This window comes from Mycetomoellerius zeteki, unplaced genomic scaffold, assembly GCF_001594055.1.
Source record: "Mycetomoellerius zeteki isolate Tzet28-1 unplaced genomic scaffold, Tzet1.0 scaffold228, whole genome shotgun sequence".
Classification (NCBI taxonomy): domain Eukaryota; kingdom Metazoa; phylum Arthropoda; class Insecta; order Hymenoptera; family Formicidae; genus Mycetomoellerius; species Mycetomoellerius zeteki.
Window position 1 is genome coordinate 1,140,543 of NW_017257203.1, and position 18,812 is coordinate 1,159,354.

General features: G+C 33.4%; 3 protein-coding genes across 7 annotated transcripts; 2 read left to right on the top strand and 1 right to left on the bottom strand.

The window, feature by feature from the left end:
• The first annotated feature begins 2,441 nt into the window (after positions 1–2,441).
• On the top strand, positions 2,442–6,867 carry LOC108723236 (pre-mRNA-splicing factor CWC25 homolog). Of its 2 annotated transcripts, none has more exons than XM_018448803.1 (6): positions 2,442–2,512; positions 2,599–2,938; positions 5,215–5,375; positions 5,478–6,068; positions 6,296–6,555; positions 6,688–6,867. In XM_018448803.1, exons 1-6 carry the CDS (start codon positions 2,495–2,497, stop codon positions 6,800–6,802), a joined length of 1,485 nt encoding a protein of 494 aa, XP_018304305.1. In that variant the 5' UTR covers positions 2,442–2,494; the 3' UTR covers positions 6,803–6,867. The 2 variants fall into 2 exon arrangements, with proteins under 2 accessions (XP_018304305.1, XP_018304304.1); XM_018448802.1 differs by having other exon boundaries at positions 2,455–2,518.
• A 94-nt stretch (positions 6,868–6,961) lies between these two features.
• LOC108723336 (probable phosphorylase b kinase regulatory subunit beta) lies at positions 6,962–13,723 on the bottom strand. 4 transcript variants are annotated; one of them, XM_018449018.1, is made up of 19 exons: positions 13,484–13,723; positions 13,191–13,281; positions 12,649–13,111; positions 12,097–12,453; positions 11,837–12,034; positions 11,626–11,764; positions 11,233–11,507; positions 10,902–10,916; positions 9,976–10,206; positions 9,670–9,857; positions 9,491–9,606; positions 9,052–9,194; positions 8,845–8,977; positions 8,610–8,752; positions 8,210–8,412; positions 7,997–8,134; positions 7,679–7,919; positions 7,370–7,477; positions 6,962–7,305 (listed from the first exon to the last, which is right to left on the bottom strand). In XM_018449018.1, exons 2-19 carry the CDS (start codon positions 13,238–13,240, stop codon positions 7,126–7,128), a joined length of 3,321 nt encoding a protein of 1,106 aa, XP_018304520.1. In that variant the 5' UTR covers positions 13,241–13,281; positions 13,484–13,723; the 3' UTR covers positions 6,962–7,125. The 4 variants fall into 4 exon arrangements, with proteins under 4 accessions (XP_018304520.1, XP_018304522.1, XP_018304523.1 ...); XM_018449020.1 differs by lacking the exon at positions 10,902–10,916; XM_018449021.1 differs by lacking the exons at positions 6,962–7,305; positions 7,370–7,477; positions 7,679–7,919; ... (5 more) ...; positions 9,491–9,606; positions 9,670–9,857 and having other exon boundaries at positions 10,055–10,163.
• Positions 13,724–17,112: 3,389 nt separating this feature from the next.
• Positions 17,113–18,605, top strand: Polr3G (RNA polymerase III subunit G). The gene is made up of 2 exons (XM_018448817.1): positions 17,113–17,186; positions 17,756–18,605. The coding sequence occupies exon 2, from the start codon at positions 17,778–17,780 to the stop codon at positions 18,423–18,425; it is 648 nt and encodes a 215-aa protein (XP_018304319.1). The 5' UTR covers positions 17,113–17,186; positions 17,756–17,777; the 3' UTR covers positions 18,426–18,605.
• The last annotated feature ends 207 nt before the right edge of the window (positions 18,606–18,812 follow it).

The following is an 18,812-nucleotide window of genomic DNA, read 5'->3' on the forward strand; positions in this document are numbered from 1 at the left end:
GAACAAAGAGGAATGTTTGAATAAACGGAAATGAAATGATTAAGAGAATGCATTTCGCTAACGTCGATTGACAAGAAAACCGAATTTGTTAATTTTAACAAAAAATATAAAAATTTTTAGTGTAAAAATATATATTTAATATAAATATATAGTAGATATATAAATTATATTTTTATTTTATTTAAAAAAACGGTACTTGGAAATGTTTGATATATTTTTATATATAATTACTTAGCAAAATTTTAATAGGTAATCAAAAATTTCGAAGTACTTTCCGATAGATCTATGTAATAAATGACAATAGAAGTCAATGTTGATTGGATTATACGTTTAGGTCTAGAGGAATAATCCTATCTCAACGAAGTAAATTTCTAACAATTGCAAAGTAAACTATTAAATGCCAATATTGGCGAAATTAACAATTAATTAAATATCATGCAGCACAAACAGATAACATGATCTATCCGATCGAAGCTATACATATATAAAGAAAATAATTATAAATTTCGAGTAGAATGACATTAATGACACCTTTTGTGGTACATACGTTTACAATACTTATAAAATAAGAAAATCATTAATTATTAATACAAGTATCATTAATTATATAAATAATTATTGTAGACTAGTGTAAACTATTCGTACCCTTTAAAAAGTTATAAATATGTATCTAAAACTGTATCTATCCTTGATGAATTTCATCAAACATTATATCTTTTCTATAACGTAGTAATATGGCATAGATGAGCTTTTAGAGCGGTATTCATAGTCGGTTCTTATTTTAAGACCGTTTTAAATAATGTTTTAAGACGTTAATGTGGATCATAACACCTCAAGACAGAACTTAAGACGATCTTAAATATAAAAACTGATTATGAATGAACTGACTATGAACCGCCCTATAGTCTATTTTTTTAAATATTCACATTATATTAAAATTAAAATATGTATGTATCATACAAGCTAAATAGCAAATAGACATTTATCGACAATTGACGTCAAATATCATCATACGTAAATGTCATTTTGACGTCAGAATAACGACAAATGACGTTAGCATGCTAATTGGGAACAGTATTGTGTAAATTATAGTAAATTCGATTGGATACGCTTAGTGCGCATTGCTGTATATATTAAAGACGTCACGTACACAAATTTATAATATACGTAAAATATTAAATATATGTTTAATATAAATTAGAAATATAAAAACGGATTAAAACATAAAATCCTGAATGTATTTTATTATAATGTTAAGTAAAATCTGTATAATTCGAAATATTTGCATTTTACTTTTACACAGATTATATAGGTCAGTGCACAACGACTTTAATTTTATTTTAGTCATATGACTTCGGCTGCATTCAGTTTGGATGCTCATAATCATCATTCATTAAATGTAAAACAAGGATAAAATCACTGATAGTATTCAAATTGAAGACTTGTGTGATATCTCTTTTGCTCGAGACTTTAAAGAGCCTTTACTCAAAATTAGTCCTTTCTGTCGAGCTTTAATTTCGAGCTTCTTTAAAAATAATTGTTTAAACAATCCTAAAAGTGATACTATTGATTATATACATATTATAATTATAATGCAATTTTTTTGTATTTTGACTAAAAATATGAATCTATAGTTCACATTTATTCTGAATGGTGTCTCCATAATCTTTCCCTGCTGTGATGGGATTTCGGTTCCGGAGTCCCGGGACTCCCAGCAACTCCCAGGCACCACAGCGTTTGTTCTAATTCCCCCCACTTTCCTCTAAGCGACGCGGAGAGAGCGAAACATCAAGAGAATACGGCACCACAGCAAAAGAATGTTCTCAATGTCTCGCTCATTGCGCCGGCTGCGCGTTGCTTGGGAGAAAGCAGAGGAAAGTGGAGGGGTTGAGACGCTGCACTGTAGTGTTCTAGGCCAGGGGGTCTATTCTTGAAAAGAAACGTATACGAAAGTCTAGGGAAATACTACAGTATACATTACGTATACCGTAGTATTTTCCTAGTTTTTCGTATACGTTTTTTTTTGTTTCTTTTCAAGAATAGAGCCCCAGACGTGCATCACTGATTGGGGTCCAGGAGATCCAGCATCCAGGTGCGCGACTGCGAGCGATTTTCCCCTTCCACTTGCTCTGTCCTTCTTGCCTTCATCAAAAGCGAGTAGAGAGGGAAATCGCTGACGTCACTGGTGCCCGGGGCCGAAATCCCAATGGCACGCGTCGTTGGGCTGATGCCTGTCGAGGAGTCACGACGCTATCACGGTATATATTGTGACGCTACCTTGCTTAACCTACAAAAAGATTCGCTGAAAGAGAACTAAAAAGAAAATCAAGTAATAGTGAAAATTGTGAATATAAACTGAGAATAATATTTGTGTGTATATTTTCACATCAAAAAGTTAATTTTTCTTAATAATTGTATAACTACGTATTAATATATTACACATATCAGTGTATTATTTTATTGTGAAAATTTTATCTAACATTGCTGCAACACGATGGGAGGCGGAGACTTAGTAAGTGTATGTTATAATTAAGATTATAAAATGATACAAAGCGTGAAATTTGCCGTATTTTCTAATAAACGTATAAATTTTTATAGAATTTGAAAAAGTCATGGCATCCGTCTACCATGAAGAACATCGAGAAAGTAAGGAAGGCGGAGCAGCAAAATGATCAAGAGAATAAGCGGATAGCAGAGTTGAAAAGGGAAATTGAAATGGAGAAAGATTTGGAAGACATAAAAAAATATGCTGTAGAACAAGGTGTAATAGAGAAAAAGGATGATAAGAAATTAGACTGGATGTATAAAGGGCCAAATCAAACAATTAACAGAGAGGAGTATTTGTTAGGAAGACCAGTTGATAAGGCTTTTGAGCAAATGCAACAGGCAGAAAAAGATTCAGAGATGAATAGAATGCCAAAAAATCATGTTGAATATGGTAAGTTCTCGTACATGTTTATACAGTAGGACATAATTTATACTATAAAAGTGAATTTTTTTCGTACGGAGTTCTATCTTCAAAAAAATTGATTTGGGGAAAATTTATTAGATACACATAGAATTGAATACAACTTGTTTTCAGATGACTTATGATACCCATATTTTCTTAGAAAAAGTAGAGAACAAATCTGAAAATTTTAGATCTTTATTCCTAAAGATTTCAAAACTTTAATTTATGACTGTCAGAGTTCTACATAGGTATCAGTTTCTAAAATTTTCTTGCGGCGTATACCTGAGATAACTTCTAAATGAAACACAAGTGAATCGGCTAATCACGGTAGAACAAGTAAGGTTATTATTGCCTTACCTGCTTTTTCTACTATTATTGACTGATGCCCTTTTACTGCCTTATATTTATGGATGTGTTTCTGGCTTAAAGGACAGCTATCTGAAGTAAAGGACCATATGTTGGCATGGTACTAATGACATACTATGACTCTTTACAATTGGTAGGAAAAATATAGGGATTTAAAAAAAGAAAGGACTATATATATCCTTTATTCTCTGATGGAAAAATTTCACTGAAATTTGTCCATGTTTTGGAACTTTTTAGCGAAATTTCAGCATTTCAGAAAAATTTTAGTTTATTTTCAGATTTTTAGTTGAAAAATTCATTTTCAGCAAAATTTCAGCAAAAATTTGCGAGAAATTTCTGCAAAATTTTAAAGAAATTTTAATTTAATTTCAGCGTGTTAGCTTTTTCAATATGTTAGCTGAAAAATTCATTTTCAATGAAATTTCTGTAAATTTTCATTAATTTCGTTGAAACGTTCCTGAATGTGGAATAATTTCAGTGAAATTTTTTCACCAGAGTAATAAAAGACATATGGTAAAAAGTTATTAACAAAAAATTTTAAAAATAACGTCTCTGCTATATACAATTTAGAACTACCCCATACTCTCTCCTGTTTACGTAATGACTTTCCACACGAAGCAAGATTTACCCTACATATCCCCCCCCCCCCCGTACGACTTTTTATGAGAAGCGAAGGAGAATACCAAAAATTGCCTGACGCGTCGCAAGTCAAAACAGATGTCGTTCGAAAGGTCTCAATGAATAGATCAAAGGGTACAATGGGTATAAAGTTGGCAGGTGTATCCTTTACGAAGTTATAAGTCACGAAAATTCAAAGAGACGTCAGTTAAATCAATGTTAATTCCTTTGCAACGTATTATGCAAATTTATTAATGTAATATATCATTGCAAAGCATTCAACAAAACGAGTTCAACGTTATTATAGATTATATGTATAAAAAATAAAAGTACAAATAAAAATAAAAATAAATAAAATGAAGTCGGGTCTTCGTCAGAGCTTTCAAGTATCACGCAGGGTCGTTCAGCGATTTTGTGGGTATTGTTCTAGTTTTTCCTATAGTGCTTTAGTCAAGCTTAGCCCGTTGCCCGCCGTCATCATTAGGAGATAGCTCTTGATAGCGAATAGATAACTTTTTATTTACAAGAGAGCCTTTCGTGATTCGTGAAGGACGCACCTAATAAATTTTCAATGGCCTTTGTGTGCCCATTGAAAACTTCAACCTATTCATTGAAATCTTTTGAATGACATCTATCTTGACCTGCTATGCGTTAGAAAATTTTCCATAGAAATTTTTAACATCTTTCTTTGTTTGTTAATAATTAAATCGCTTTGTATGAAAAATCGAACGCTCCTAAGCAAGGATGTGGATCGGGTGAACCTTGCTTTATCTCATTTTGGTATAAAAGATATAAATTATATAGCGCAGAATATATATGTAGAATATATAGTAAAATATATTTTATATTAAAAAATTACGTTCTATTTATAAGAATTGTTTTGTTAATAACTTTTTAATGAATAACGAGCGATGGCTAAAACTTGTTGGAGGTCATTCAGAATCATGATCGTGACAACATATATCAAAGTCAAGATCATCGGGACTGAGTACTGCACAATTACTCATTATTATACATCTCATCCTATGTGTAGTGTTTCCAAATTTTTAAATTAAAATAGCAAGAAAGTTCCTAAAAATTAAGTTATAAAATTTGCCATTTTTTATTCCGAGCATTGATTTTTGCGAGATTTTCTTGTTATAAAATTTGGATTCTTGAATATTGAGATATTTTCTGTGTATGTGCATGCACGTATGTGTATATATATATATATACACACATATATATACGTTAGATATATTTTATATAAATATGTAATGTACATTTTTTTTATTTATTAGAATGTATTCCACCATCGCTGCGATTTTTCTCTGGTAACGAACAAGTTGATTTGGCTAGAAAAATACAAGAAGATCCTTTATATTCCATAAAGAAGAAAGAAATGGAAACAAGGAATCAACTTTTGAAAAATCCTGTTAAATTAAAACAACTCAAGGAATTGGTAAGTGAATGCTGATATATTTACTTTCTTATATTTTATTTATTTATGTATATTCTTGTATTTTATTTTTTATGTATTTATAATTATGTATATAATTTATAGCTCGAGCAACAATCATCCAAAAATAAAAGTGAAAAGAAGAAAAAGAAGTTGAAGCAGAGTGATAGTAGCGAGGATGAGGCTAAGTTGGATATTTTATTAGCCACTAAGTATAAACAATTGAAAGATAATATCAGTGAAAAAGATTTGCTAAAATCGATGAAGAAAATAAAACATAAGCGAACGAAAAAGTCAAAGAAGCATCGTAATTCTGACAGCGAAACAGACAGCAGTAATGATGACACTTCTGTTAAAAAAAGACGACACAAACGAAGAAAACAAAAGAAAAATAGAAGTGATAGTGATGACAGTACTGATAGTAATAGCAAGAACATCACTAAACGTGAGACAGAAAATAAAACGGAATATGATAGGAAATATTCGAGAAACGATACAAAATTAGATGATATCAAGAAACAAGATAGAAAAAGAAAATTGAGTGAAGATAGAAACTTGAAGTACAAAAGAAGCCAAAAGTATGGAGAAGAAGATAATAAGAACAATAAACGGCAACGATATGATAATAAACAAAGAGATGACTCAAGAAATAAATACAATGATAAAAGAAGATACTCAGTGGAGAAGGAAACAACGGTGAGTGAGAAAGCTTTTAATTTTTAATGTTATATAAATTTTATGAATAAGCTAATTAAGATATAATTTAAAACCTCATCAAGATATGCTCTTTTTTTATATCGTTTTAAGAATAGAAGAAATATAATTTTTTAATATTATATTTGATGAAAACTAAAACATCTTATTCATCTAGAGCAAATATCAATCCAGAGCAAAATTTTAAATTTAAATATTCAATTTTACAGATATCTAATAGCGGAAAAACATCAGCCGTTAAATCTACCTCCAATACTGATCACATTAAATTTAAGGATAGAAAAGAAGAAAAATACAGACCAAAAACAAGACCAAGTCTTACCGAGGAGGAAAAGGAACAGCGGCGAAAAGAGATGATGGCAAACGCAGTGTGGCGTGATAAAGAAAGAGAGAAAAATGTGAAAATGTATCGCGAACAAGAGAAGAAAGAAGATCAAAATATTACATCGAATAATAAGGATTTTATTAGGTATATTATTAAATAAGGATTTTATTAGGTATATTATTAAATTTCGCATGTAATAAATATATTTCAAATGCACACCTTTATATATATTTTTCAAATAAATTGAAATGAATTAAAACTGAATGTTTGTTGCAGAAAACAATTGGTCGTTGCAACAGAAGTGGGTACTGTCGCGTCTAGGATCAAAGCTAACATTAACAATATACAACGTTCTGGACGAGCAATGGATACAAATTTCGCTAAAAGATGATTTTAACTCCAGTTATATATATATTTTGTACAGTTACTTTGTACTAGCAAGTTTTTATGTAAAAATTCGACATAAATGTAAAAATATATTTAATTAAAATATTTTATTATTACATTATCTGTATTATTATTATTATTATTATTATATATTTGAGGGAATAGGAGCTTTGCATTAAATCTTTGTCGGAATATTATATCGTCGCTTTATATAAACATGATTATACATATATACATAGCGAGATATATTACACGCATATACAATATTTTTTTGCTAACATTAAACGATCTCTCAAGTCTAGTTTCGATAATATCTGACTTGTTTCGTTACGTAATTTTACACATTTCTCGAGGTGATTCAAGGACATCACTGGGATCCACAATAGTTGTCACGCAGCCACCAGTAAGGACATTGTTGACTATGGCTCTAGCAAGATATCCTGCGGTCATTGAATAATGCGCAGAGAAGAACGACGATTTGTCATCGACATTTGATAAATTGTGATCCTGTGAACATATAATACACATGTAAAAGTTTTTGAGATTACCTTTACAATATCATGTATATTACCTTACAGTACATGATAAAACTATCTTCCACAAGCTGATTCAGATCTAGTTGTTTCTGGAAACTTAATTCTGGATTTCGAAGTAGAATAGTTGATATGATACTTAAGAGCTGTAATCATACAATTAAAATAAGCTATTAATTCCCTTCGTACCTATCTAATGTAAATTTGGCAACAACTAGGTCTTTTAAATGTTTTTGTTTCACATGCGCATACTTAATATAATGCTGCTTAATTGTGCTCTATTATATTTTTAACGCGTATATATAAGTAGAAAAAAGCCAAAAAAGATATAAAAATTGATTACTTACTTCTACTATGATCTGACGATATTCTGGTAATTGTATGTGATGCAATAAGGATTCTACGAGTAGAGCAAATGTGAGTTCAGAACGAGTCATACTGGACAATGTGGTTTGTTGAGGAAGTTCCCGTCCGTTCACTACGATACCACCAGGACAACGCATGAGGACTTCCCATACTTGATTGTAGAAATGTGCCGGCACTCTACACAAGCAACCTTCGATTTTTCGGCGACCGAGCACTGTCAGACTATCGGCAATAGATAGATATATTAATCAATATTGAATATATTCGAAAATAATGGCTAATTTCATTAATCATCATACTTTTCTTCATGAGCCCATTCTTTTACTGTCAATACTTTAATAAGAAATTGTCGGACTTCATAAGGACTATAATTCTCAATCGGCTTGGTATCTTTCACAAACATCTGTAAGTAAAGTTTCATCGCTTCCAAGACCCACCTAAATATTCAAATATTGATTAAGTGTTTTCGTATAGTAACAATTAAAAAGTATTGCTGAAAAACTATATTCTACCCGATGCGTATTTTTAATATGCCTTTGAACATTTCCGGATTAGTGCCGATAAGTCTACCGCAATACAACAGGATCTCTTGTTGGAGTACAGCCTGTACCACATTGTGCGGTTGTATTGTGGAATACATTACCGATTGTATTTCCGTCGGCGTCATAGGTTTGTCAAATACCGTTTCTTTCTGTCCAATCACTCCCACCGCGATCTAACCATTAATAATAACTTTAGAGTTAAAATTCAAATTTAGAGTATTATGGGCACGGTTGCTACGCATTACAACGTAATGCTACAAACGCTTTGAAGCGTTTCTTAATTGGTCAGTTTGTCAAATTCTTTCTTCTAATTGGTCCATCAAACACTTCAAAGCATTTGTAGCGAGACTTTGATCACAGCCTTTAATACCTGTTTTCCTTTGACTAATACACCCGTGATAAAAGGACTGATACTGTCTACTGTGTGATGTAATAGACTGCTGCAATAACGTACGGCCATCCAGAACCTTAAAGATCCAGCTTGTTGATATAATGATCTCAAATTGTCACGAACTGGAAAATGAAAAAATATACAGTTGGATGTATATCCAAAATTATGAATGAAAGATGAAGTTTACAAATAAGAGAAGAAAAATACAAAATACCTGTCACTCCATTGATTTCGTAATTAATTCCTTCTCGTTTTATCAGAATACCATACAATTGGCATTTGGCGTACAAGCCAATGCTATTGCGAAGTTCGTTTAATATGTTACCAAGAGATTCATTTAACATATACTGGAAACATAGAATATCGGTTACCAATTACTTTCAATTTATTAGAAATTTAAGTCTTTAACATGATTTCATACAGAATATTCCTTAACGCTTTCAGAATAAGCAAAGGCCTTTGGGACATCCGTGAGACTCTGATAGCCAATATAATCGTGCTGTAATTGTTTAAACTGTGTCAAGTCCAGATCTGTTTCCATACTATTTACGAAGTCCAAGTGCTCTGTGTATAATTAACATGAATGTAAACATCAGATACAAAAAATGAAAGAATAACCCAATCTTAAAAGTGATTCAATTTTATCTTTTTTTTATGAATCAAAAAAGATAAATATTATTATTAATTATACAATACTTATTACATTTTAATATTATGAAAAAATATCAACATATATTAAAAAATACATCATTTGAAAAATTACGCTAAATTTTGATATAAAACATGATAATATTAAAATCAAACCGGTTTTTCATACCCTATTCGATTTATGCAGACATTAATCTTATATGAAATATTACCAATGCAAGAAGATGAGATCAAATTTTGCAACCGGCCGATGCGTACTTTCGTCTTATCACAATAGCCTTTCTTCAACATCGCAAAGAGGTCTAACATCTTTTTAAATTGTGGATCTCTAAACAAATTTTTGTCAAGATAAGTTAATTCTTGCAACCTATTCATAAATGTGTAAACTTACCGCATGTGCTCTTCTCGTATCAAAAGACACACAGTGGGTCGACCAGAAAGACGCCAGTACTTGCCCACAAACTGCAATTCCGTTTTGATGTCATCGATCAGTAGAGCCATGTCTCTGTACAAATAAAACTCAGAGACTTCGAAGATCAGAGGGTAACATAGTACTGTCATACCACAGACTCTGTACACCTGTATATGAGAAAGATTTCGTCTGCCTTATTATTTTATATATTACATGATAAATATACCATTGCATACACAAGCTTTCTATTTTTTTTTCAAGGAAAAAATATAAAATCACACATACTTTGCTTGTACCTAAAGAACCTATAGGCCGCGCTGGTCGCCCGTGAAGATTCAACTTCTTGTTTACTCCTAATTTTTGATAAACCTTCACTAGCTGAGTGGACGACAAAATCTGAACGGGCTCGACTTCGTGCGGTGTTTGTGTCTGAATGCCATATGTGGCCATCATGGCTTGCAATCGCATAGATTCTGCGATCAGAACTATTTGTACTACTAGGTCGGTATGAGTGCCCTGGCATAAGTATAACAGTGCTCATAAATTACATGCAGCATAAGGATATTTAGTCATATAATAAAAATAGCAGTCATTTTTTTTTTAATTTTAACTAGTGTATATACAGGGTGTCCTGTAAAGACCCGAACAACGCTTAAGGGGAGATTCCTGAGATCGTTTTAAGACGAAAATTGTAATACCAAAATGTTGAAGACTATAATAACTTTTGAATTATAATTGGTTAAAGATAGTGTGCAATTCGAAAACTATTATAACCTCGATATTTTCGTATTAGGATTTCATCTTAGAATGTTCAAAAGAATCCAGAAATAATAATAGAAGCCATGAAAGTAAAATAAGTTTTTACTTATAAGCATTTAAAGTTAGCTTATAATTCAAAAAATTGTTGTAGCCTCGACATTTTCGTATTAGGATTTTCGTTTCAAAATAATCTCAGGAATCTCCCCTTAACCGTTGTTCGGGTCTTTACGGGATACCATGTATAATTGTGTAAATTCGTGGCAAGCTTGAGAAGCCTGTGAAGTAAATAATAAATTGCAAACGAAAAATACGTATTAGATTTTCTACAATATTACATGCTAAGATTATATTGCATAACTTCATAAATAAAATCATTAAAGGTAAAAAATAAATGCACGTTATTACATACACTGTACTATTATATTAGCAGGCATACATTTTATATTACTTACAATAGTAGGCTTTGCCTGTGTAAATAAAGAAAGAAAATATAAAAAAGTTATTAATACTTTTAATTATGAGTTACAAAAATTAATTAAATTTAAAACAACTAAATATCTCTCTAAATTATTGTGAGACAGTACACACAATTTATATTAAAAAGTTAACATAATATGTCACTTAATTTCAGAGCAAAGGTCTAGTGAAATAAACAGATAAATTTATATTTTGGGGGGATTTGATACGATTACTTAAATCAAGCAAAGTAATATAGATTAATACAGGCATTTATTTAAAATATAGAACTTATATATTTGAGATATATATCTTTTTCTCTTTTACCTGGAAAGCAGAATATCTTCCTGCTCGCCTCGGACGATTATACGATGGAAGATATCGACGAATAGGATCTAATTCGTTGATGTGCAGAAGACCAGCAGTGAGTAGCTGCGCAATTACGAACATAGCTTGATTCCATAAATATATCGGTGTAACGTCTTCCATAGATTTAGGGCCTCTCCCTTCATTACTGGGTAGCCGATAAGCACTGCATGGCTCGTTCCTTTCAGTTTCCAAATTTTCCACGGGTACATAATAGCACATAGGAATGATCGGATCTAGACAAAACAAATTTTATTTATGCGACTCTTAATTATATAATCGAAGGTTTATAACATATTATTTGTGTTATAGACATTATTTGAATAAAAACTAGAGATATTATTTATCAAGAACCTCCATTCAAATCCTTTTGCACTCTTGTTTTCAATAAATTTTGATATTCTTCCACTTGTTCCGATAGACTCTTGAATACACCATCTATTATCATAAAGATGTAAAACAATGGCCATTCGCATTCGATATTGTCGAAATCCTGTTGAAACAAGTCATCAGTTTATTAAAATTCGTAGTTCTTATCTGCGAAGAATGTTATAAATTTTAGAACCTTAATTTCCCCAGATTTGTAATATCGTCGCTGTTTGTCCTCCAATACAGTTTTATAACCGTCTCTTCCAAAACGTTTAAAACCATAATTGCCTTTTAGCCTGCGGACTATGCTCGCTTTTGTTTCATTGTACAACACTTCTTCATGAGTTGCAAAGGCAGGAAACGATATTGTTGGCAGCAGAGCCGCGTCTACACTCTAGAAATTATATATCTCTTATCAAATTGGTCCGAGTATTTTACACAATTGGGATTGCTTACTTTCGAACTGGATTCTCTTGGAAGCATTGTTTCGAAAATACTACGATTGCGATTGTGAGCATCAATATCAACATATATCACAGACCAAGATGCACCTTTTTCACCAAATAAATTACAGCCATTAATTGCTTCTAATGCGCTCTTGGCGATCCCAATGGAGCTGGCGTGAATCTCAGGTGTTCCATCGTTATATCGACTTCCACGTTCCCACATACCGTAGTCTGGTGTACGGTATGCTCTTTCGACGTAATATACCAGATTTTGCACAAAAGCCACTTCGTCTTGTGTATATATAATTTGTAGCCCAGAGGAAATCATTTGCACTAAGAATATTAAGTAAAGAGATACGATGTCTATCTATATTGAACAGAATAAATACTTGCAATAATTAAGAAGATATTTTCAATTGTTACATAATAATACTGAAAATACCATACTAATTATGTCCTATTTTATTATAATATTTAAGTGAATATAAATTATTATAAATATTCCCTGTATCATTGAAATTATTAGTGCCTCACAGAAATATGTAATATTATTATTGCTTACTTGTAAATGATGATAATCAACATCCTTATGGATTTCATCGCCAGTATCCAAATGAAACTTGCAGTGTAAAGCATAACGGTCGCATTGATTTTTCTTAAAAAGTTCTATTCTGGAAGACTGTTTTATCCAACACTCCAAGATACCCCGCATGCACTTTATTGTGGATTGTCCCAGCTCATATGATTTTCCACGATCATCATCTATACGTCTATATGCTTGATACAGACTCCATATGGCAGCTGCGCAATATATACTTTCGCGTACACTGCCAACCTTCCGATCGCTCGAAATCTGTGGGAACAAGCCAGTTATGCAGCTCTGATAGCGTAGTAATTGTCTCTTAACAATTCCATAATATATGTCCAATTGTTTAACAGTGTCCTCGTAATTAGATATCTTGAGAAACATTTCAGCATCAATATCTATCACGCTACCTTGCCGTATATTTCTGATCTGCGTAATTCTGCAATATAAGGAAAAATAAATTTTACTAAAAATCTTTTGCATCAACCATTTCTTTCAATATAACAAATCTCACAGACCTCTTGGCAGCATTCACAGTATTCAGTGGTGTTGTCACTGAAGTAGCCATTTTATTCAAAATATGTACAAACTATTTTTGGTTTAATACACCTACAAACAAGTTCTTATGTATAATATAGATACATTTCGAAATTTACTACAGTACTACAAATCTATAGTTACATATGCTATAGATTCTCAGTATTATCAATACATTTGAAAATTCATTTCATTATCAACAATTATATGCATTCTATATCATATATATATCTTAATGAAATAATTAAAATATTATATTTCATGTGTAACACACCTGAATAATTAACAGTTCATTCTTGTCAAATTCAGCTTGATGTCCTTCAGTGGTCCTTGAGTTCTCTTTCGATTAAAAGCCGGCTCTTTTTTATTGGAGCAAAAAGTGCGTACATAACATAGGATGACCTTCGAGGGGTTGCAAAATCAGTTGTAATGTTATGATCAGCTGATGTAACCGTAGCCGCATGTTACATTAAGCCCATGGCACAAAACGTAAGGCCGTAAGACATAATCAGTAAGCGAATTGGCCAATCACGATAGAGACCGTAAGGCCAGTAGCGAATCCAATCTGATGCGTGGTCTACAATGGGTACGTTCAGCAGAACGTTTGTTTTGCAACTGTTGTAAGTTTCCTTCACGCTAATTGGATCATACTTTTAGATCTAGAAGAATGGTCCTATCTCAGCAGACAATGGGTGCGTTCAGCAGAACGTTTGTTTTGCAACTGTTGTAAGTTTCCTTCGCGCTAATTGGATCATACTTTTAGATCTAGAAGAATGGTCCTATCTCAGCAGACAATCATAAAACGGTTGCAAAACTGTTGAGTCTGCTGAACGCAGCCATTCATAAAACGGTTGCAAAACTGTTGAGTCTGCTGAACGCAGCCAATGGCAGTATCAGTAATGAATGAGGCTGTAAGAGTAAGAAATTGACCAATTACAGTCGATTATTCTTCTTACATTCAACTGTAATTGGTCAATTTGTTACTCCTACAGTCTCATCCACTACTGCTACTGCCATTGTAGACCATGCATTATGATTTCTTTACTGCTTACGTATTATGGCCTTACGTTTTTGTATGGGCCATGGGCTTTAAGCCTGATTTATAATGGCCGTAACCCTGGATCTACAATAGGGTTTTAAGCCTTAAGTTATAAGAAATTGACCAATTATAATCGAATTCGAGGAGAATAATCGACTATGATTCGTCCATTTCTTATGGCTTGAAACTTAACACTCTATTGTAGATCCGGGGTAATTGGTCAGTAGGCCTGTTCTTTTTGGCTGAACTTTTGCACCAGTTCATCTTTCTTCCTTTTCTCTCCAGGAGGAAAGAAGAGGAAGAAAGATGAACTGATGCAAAAGTTCAGCCAAAAAGAACAGGTCTAATTTCTTACGGCTTAAGGCTTAAAACATCTATTGTAGATCCAGGGATTCCAGGGTTAGTGAGTGGTTGTTCTTCTGGATGCACCTAAAGCTGGTTCTACATTAGTTGAGGTCCAATCAACATCAATCTAGCTCGACTCTGATTGGACCATAACGCTTGCGACACGCTTACGACACTGCGATGCGACTAAAGCCCGATCTACATAAAGCTGGTTCTACATTAGTTGAGGTCCAATCAACATCAATCTAGCTCGACTCTGATTGGACCACAACGCTTGCGACATGCAGCGACATTGCGATGCGACTAATTTAGAACCAGCTTAATGCGGGGTCTATAATAGAAGTCGTAGCAGTCGTAGGGTTTTAAGTCGTAGAAAATTGACCAATCACAGTCGAATATGAGAAGAATAATCAACCATGATTGATCAATTTTCTACGACTTAAGACCCTACGACCGTTACGACTTCTATTGTAGACCCCGCATAAGACGCAGAACGCGGTTTGCAGATCGCAAAACTAGGAACTAACCTAACGTATTTTAATCATAGTATGCTTGTAGGACACAAAACGCAGGACGCAGAAAGTTGGGTGAACTTCAACTTTCTGCGTCCTGAATTCTACAAGCATACTATGGGCGGAATCCATAGACGTTGCTCAAGATTCGAGATGGTCTTCTAGTGCATGAACCAATCAGAGAGCAGTATTAGCATCTTAAGACCTTGCTTAAGATTAAGAACAGACTATAGATTCCGGCCTATGATTAATAGCGTTTTCGATTGGGAAAAAGTTAGTGCACACCAGTGCGCACTCAGTTCACACCAACACTGTACGAGTATGTTCCATGGGTTGCACTGAATAATGCAAGTTCAAAAGAACACGCCAAGATTTTCAGTGCTAAAGCTGAAATGCCATTTCGAGTTGTAAAATTGTAAGGACTTGATTAGACTGCAGGAAGAACGCAGAAAAATAATTTCGACATCTCATATTCATAACTTTAAGTAATGATTTTGTACTATATGTAATTAAATAATATATAAGATATCAAGAATATCATATATATTTATATATATTATATTTTTTTTATGTACATACTTATCAATAATTGTACACATTTGCATGCTATAAATTACAGATTTGCTTGTCCCTATTATATATTCTTTTATACTTATACAAAACGATGCACTAATATCCTATATATGTATCTAGTGCACCGTCAAAATATCTCGTGCCACTTAGTGCGCACTGAGTGCGCACTATGCGAGTGTCATGCGGTCAAATGAACACGCGACACTAGCCAAGTGCGCATTGGCACTGCCAATCGAACACGCTCTTGACACTGAGTGCAGCCAGTGCACCCCAATCGAAAATGATATTAAATACGTTGGCTCGTATTCAGAACGCGCTTACAACGATGTTAGCGCGCTAACATACTATACTTTACGTCACGCATATTATAGAATTTCAGATATAAAAGCGCGTTCTGAATACGGGCCACTAGGTCGAAATCAGACTACGCGTTGAAGATTGAGATTGAAGATTGAAAAATTCAAATTTGACCAATCGATACGAAAGGAGCTAAAATTTCTTTATCCTTATTGGTCAAATTTCAATCTTCAATCTTCAACTTCAATCTTCAATGCGTAGTCTGATTCCGGCCTTAATTAAGCTGGTTCTACATTGATCGCATCGCAGCGTCGCAAGCGTTGCAGTCCAATCAGAGTCGAGTCAGCTTGACGTTGATTGGACCGCAATTCTTGCGACGCTGCGTGCGACTAATGTAGAACCAGCTTTAGGTTAGTTCCTAGTTTTGCGATCTGCGAACCGCGTTCTGCGTCTTATGTAAATCGGGCTTAATGTAGAACCAGCTTAATGAGTGCGTTCTGATGCGCTCAGCTCACTCAACTGCACAAGTGCACACCAGTGATGCGAATTCCGGGCCGCTTGCAGCACGCGATCAGCGCCATCGGTCGGCGGTCTGGCGTAACCGATGGCAACAAGCACGAGCCCGTATCCGTGTGACTTGGTAGTTAGAAGCGTGCCGACTATACTCTGACCTTTTCGCACTCGTTCAGAGTATAGTCGGCACGCTTCCAACTACCAAGTCACACGGATACGGGCTCGTGCTTGTGTTGCTATCGGTTACGCCAGACCGCCGACCGGTGGCGCTGATCGCGTGCTGCAAGCGGCCCGGAATTCGCATCACTGGTGCACACTGCACTCAACAGTCAACAGTCGGTTGAGCATAAGTAAGCGTTCGTTGCTACTAATGTTTAGAGACAATAGAGACCACGTTTTATCTGCTGAAGTTAATATTGAACTGTAATGAGTGATGCCACGATTAGACTATTATGACGAAGTAGAAATCGAAGATTTCGAGTACGACGAGGACGAGGAAATTTATTACTATCCCTGTCCATGTGGCGATCAATTTCAAATATCTCTTTCCGACCTGGCCGCCGGCGAAGAAGAAGTTACATGTCCCTCGTGCTCCCTTGTGATCAAGGTGATTTATGATAAGGAGGTCTTTCGTATTAAGCAAGAAGAACTTGAAAAGAAAAGCAATAAAAAAGAATTAACAACTCAACAAGTTTAAGGTAAAAAAAGTTATTCCGAAAATTTTCTGAGATAGATAGGTTAGGATTGTTCTAGATTATAATTTTACGTCAACATAAACAAAAGTTTTAAGACATGGATGAAACTATGATCTACCGATTGCTTTAAAAGTCATAGAGACAGATGAGTGTTTATTTTTGTGTTCTTATGTTCTCTTGTTATCTTTGATTTCTTTGTACTCAATCAGTTAACAGAGTGGTCCTAAATACGATTGTTACTTTCTTACTTTGATGTGGCAATTAATAATGTAAGTTTTAGTAATTTGGCGTTAAATTTTACTAATTTTTATCTAATCTGATTATTAAAATTTTATGTAACTTTTGATTATTTAAATTTTATTTATCCTTTTTACTTTCTTATTGTTAAAGGAAATTTTGATTTTGAGTCAAAACATGTTTATAAAATTATCTGGCCATTGAATAAATTGTGGCCTAATTTATATATTTCGATATATAATTTTTTTTAGAAATAGTGCATAATCCTCAATTTTAATATCCTAAATAGTTTATTAAAACATTGTTTTATCAATTAATTTAATATATTATATCAGGAAACGAAGCAATAGCAAGAAAATGGCAGGACGCGGTAGAGGAAAGTCTGCTATGTCCTTTTCCATGGAACAGTTGGGCATCGCTAAAGGAGAAATACTACCAACACCAGTTCTGCAACCATCTTTAAGTTATCCTCCGTTGGATCACAAACCTCCACCTATTCAAATAACTAACGAAATGGAGTATCTAGTAGAATTAAAAAGGCATTTCACTGAATATATACGAGAGTCGCCATATTATGTGAAAGCTGCTATTATAAATGAAGATATTGAACGATATAGCGATGCTTTTAAAGAAGATTTTGTAGATAATGATGAATCGAAATATGAGGCACACCATGATTGGAGCTTAATGCCAGAGGAATTAAAAGCGTCGAGGAAACGAAAATCCCGGCAGCAGAAAGGAAATAAGAAGAAAAAGGACATGGATATTGTGAAAAAGTTGACAGAATTGGAGAAAAAAGAAAATATGCAACAACCTGCAGAAGAGGAAGATAAAGAGGAAGGGGGTGAAGAGGAGAATGATGAAGAAAAAGAAGATGGTGTAAGGGAGGAAGAGGAAGAAGACGAGATGGATGATGGGACTGATTACGCAAATGAATATTTTGAGAATGGCGACAATTACTATAGCGAAGATGATAATAATGACGATCAATTCTTTGATGCATAAATGCTTGTATGTTTCAGAAAAATTTTTTTTATATCTTGACTTATATCTCCCAGACATTTTCAAAGCTCTAATCACAAGTAGAATTGAAAAAACATTTCACTGAGTATATGCGAGAGTTGCTAAATTATGTGAACGCTGATATTGAAAATGAAGATATTAAATAATATAGCAATATTTTTACCACAGTTACTACAAATTCACTTAAATTATGCAAGATTTTTATTCTTTATAATTTGTCAGTTAATTTTAACATCATTGTTTGGAAAAATCGATTAGCATTTAAATTAAACTCACAATGAGAAAAAAGATTGTGTGCATATGTGACTCACTATTAAACATAATACAGGTTGAATAAGTAACATTGGTTTTTTATTTTTTTTTTTTTTT

Excerpts from the sequence above, each read along its gene's own strand:
- LOC108723236 (XM_018448802.1), top strand. The coding sequence starts at position 2,495 with ATGGGAGGCGGAGACTTAGTAAGT. Across the intron at positions 2,519-2,598 it reads GAGGCGGAGACTTAGTAAGT|AATTTGAAAAAGTCATGGCA; the intron begins GTATGTTATAAT and ends AAATTTTTATAG. Across the intron at positions 6,069-6,295 it reads CAGTGGAGAAGGAAACAACG|ATATCTAATAGCGGAAAAAC; the intron begins GTGAGTGAGAAA and ends TCAATTTTACAG.
- LOC108723336 (XM_018449018.1), bottom strand. The coding sequence starts at position 13,240 with ATGGCTACTTCAGTGACAACACCACTGAATACTGTGAATGCTGCCAAG. Across the intron at positions 13,112-13,190 it reads ACTGTGAATGCTGCCAAGAG|AATTACGCAGATCAGAAATA; the intron begins GTCTGTGAGATT and ends CTTATATTGCAG. Across the intron at positions 9,195-9,490 it reads GATCTCATCTTCTTGCATTG|AGCACTTGGACTTCGTAAAT; the intron begins GTAATATTTCAT and ends AATTATACACAG.
- Polr3G (XM_018448817.1), top strand. The coding sequence starts at position 17,778 with ATGGCAGGACGCGGTAGAGGAAAGTCTGCTATGTCCTTTTCCATGGAA.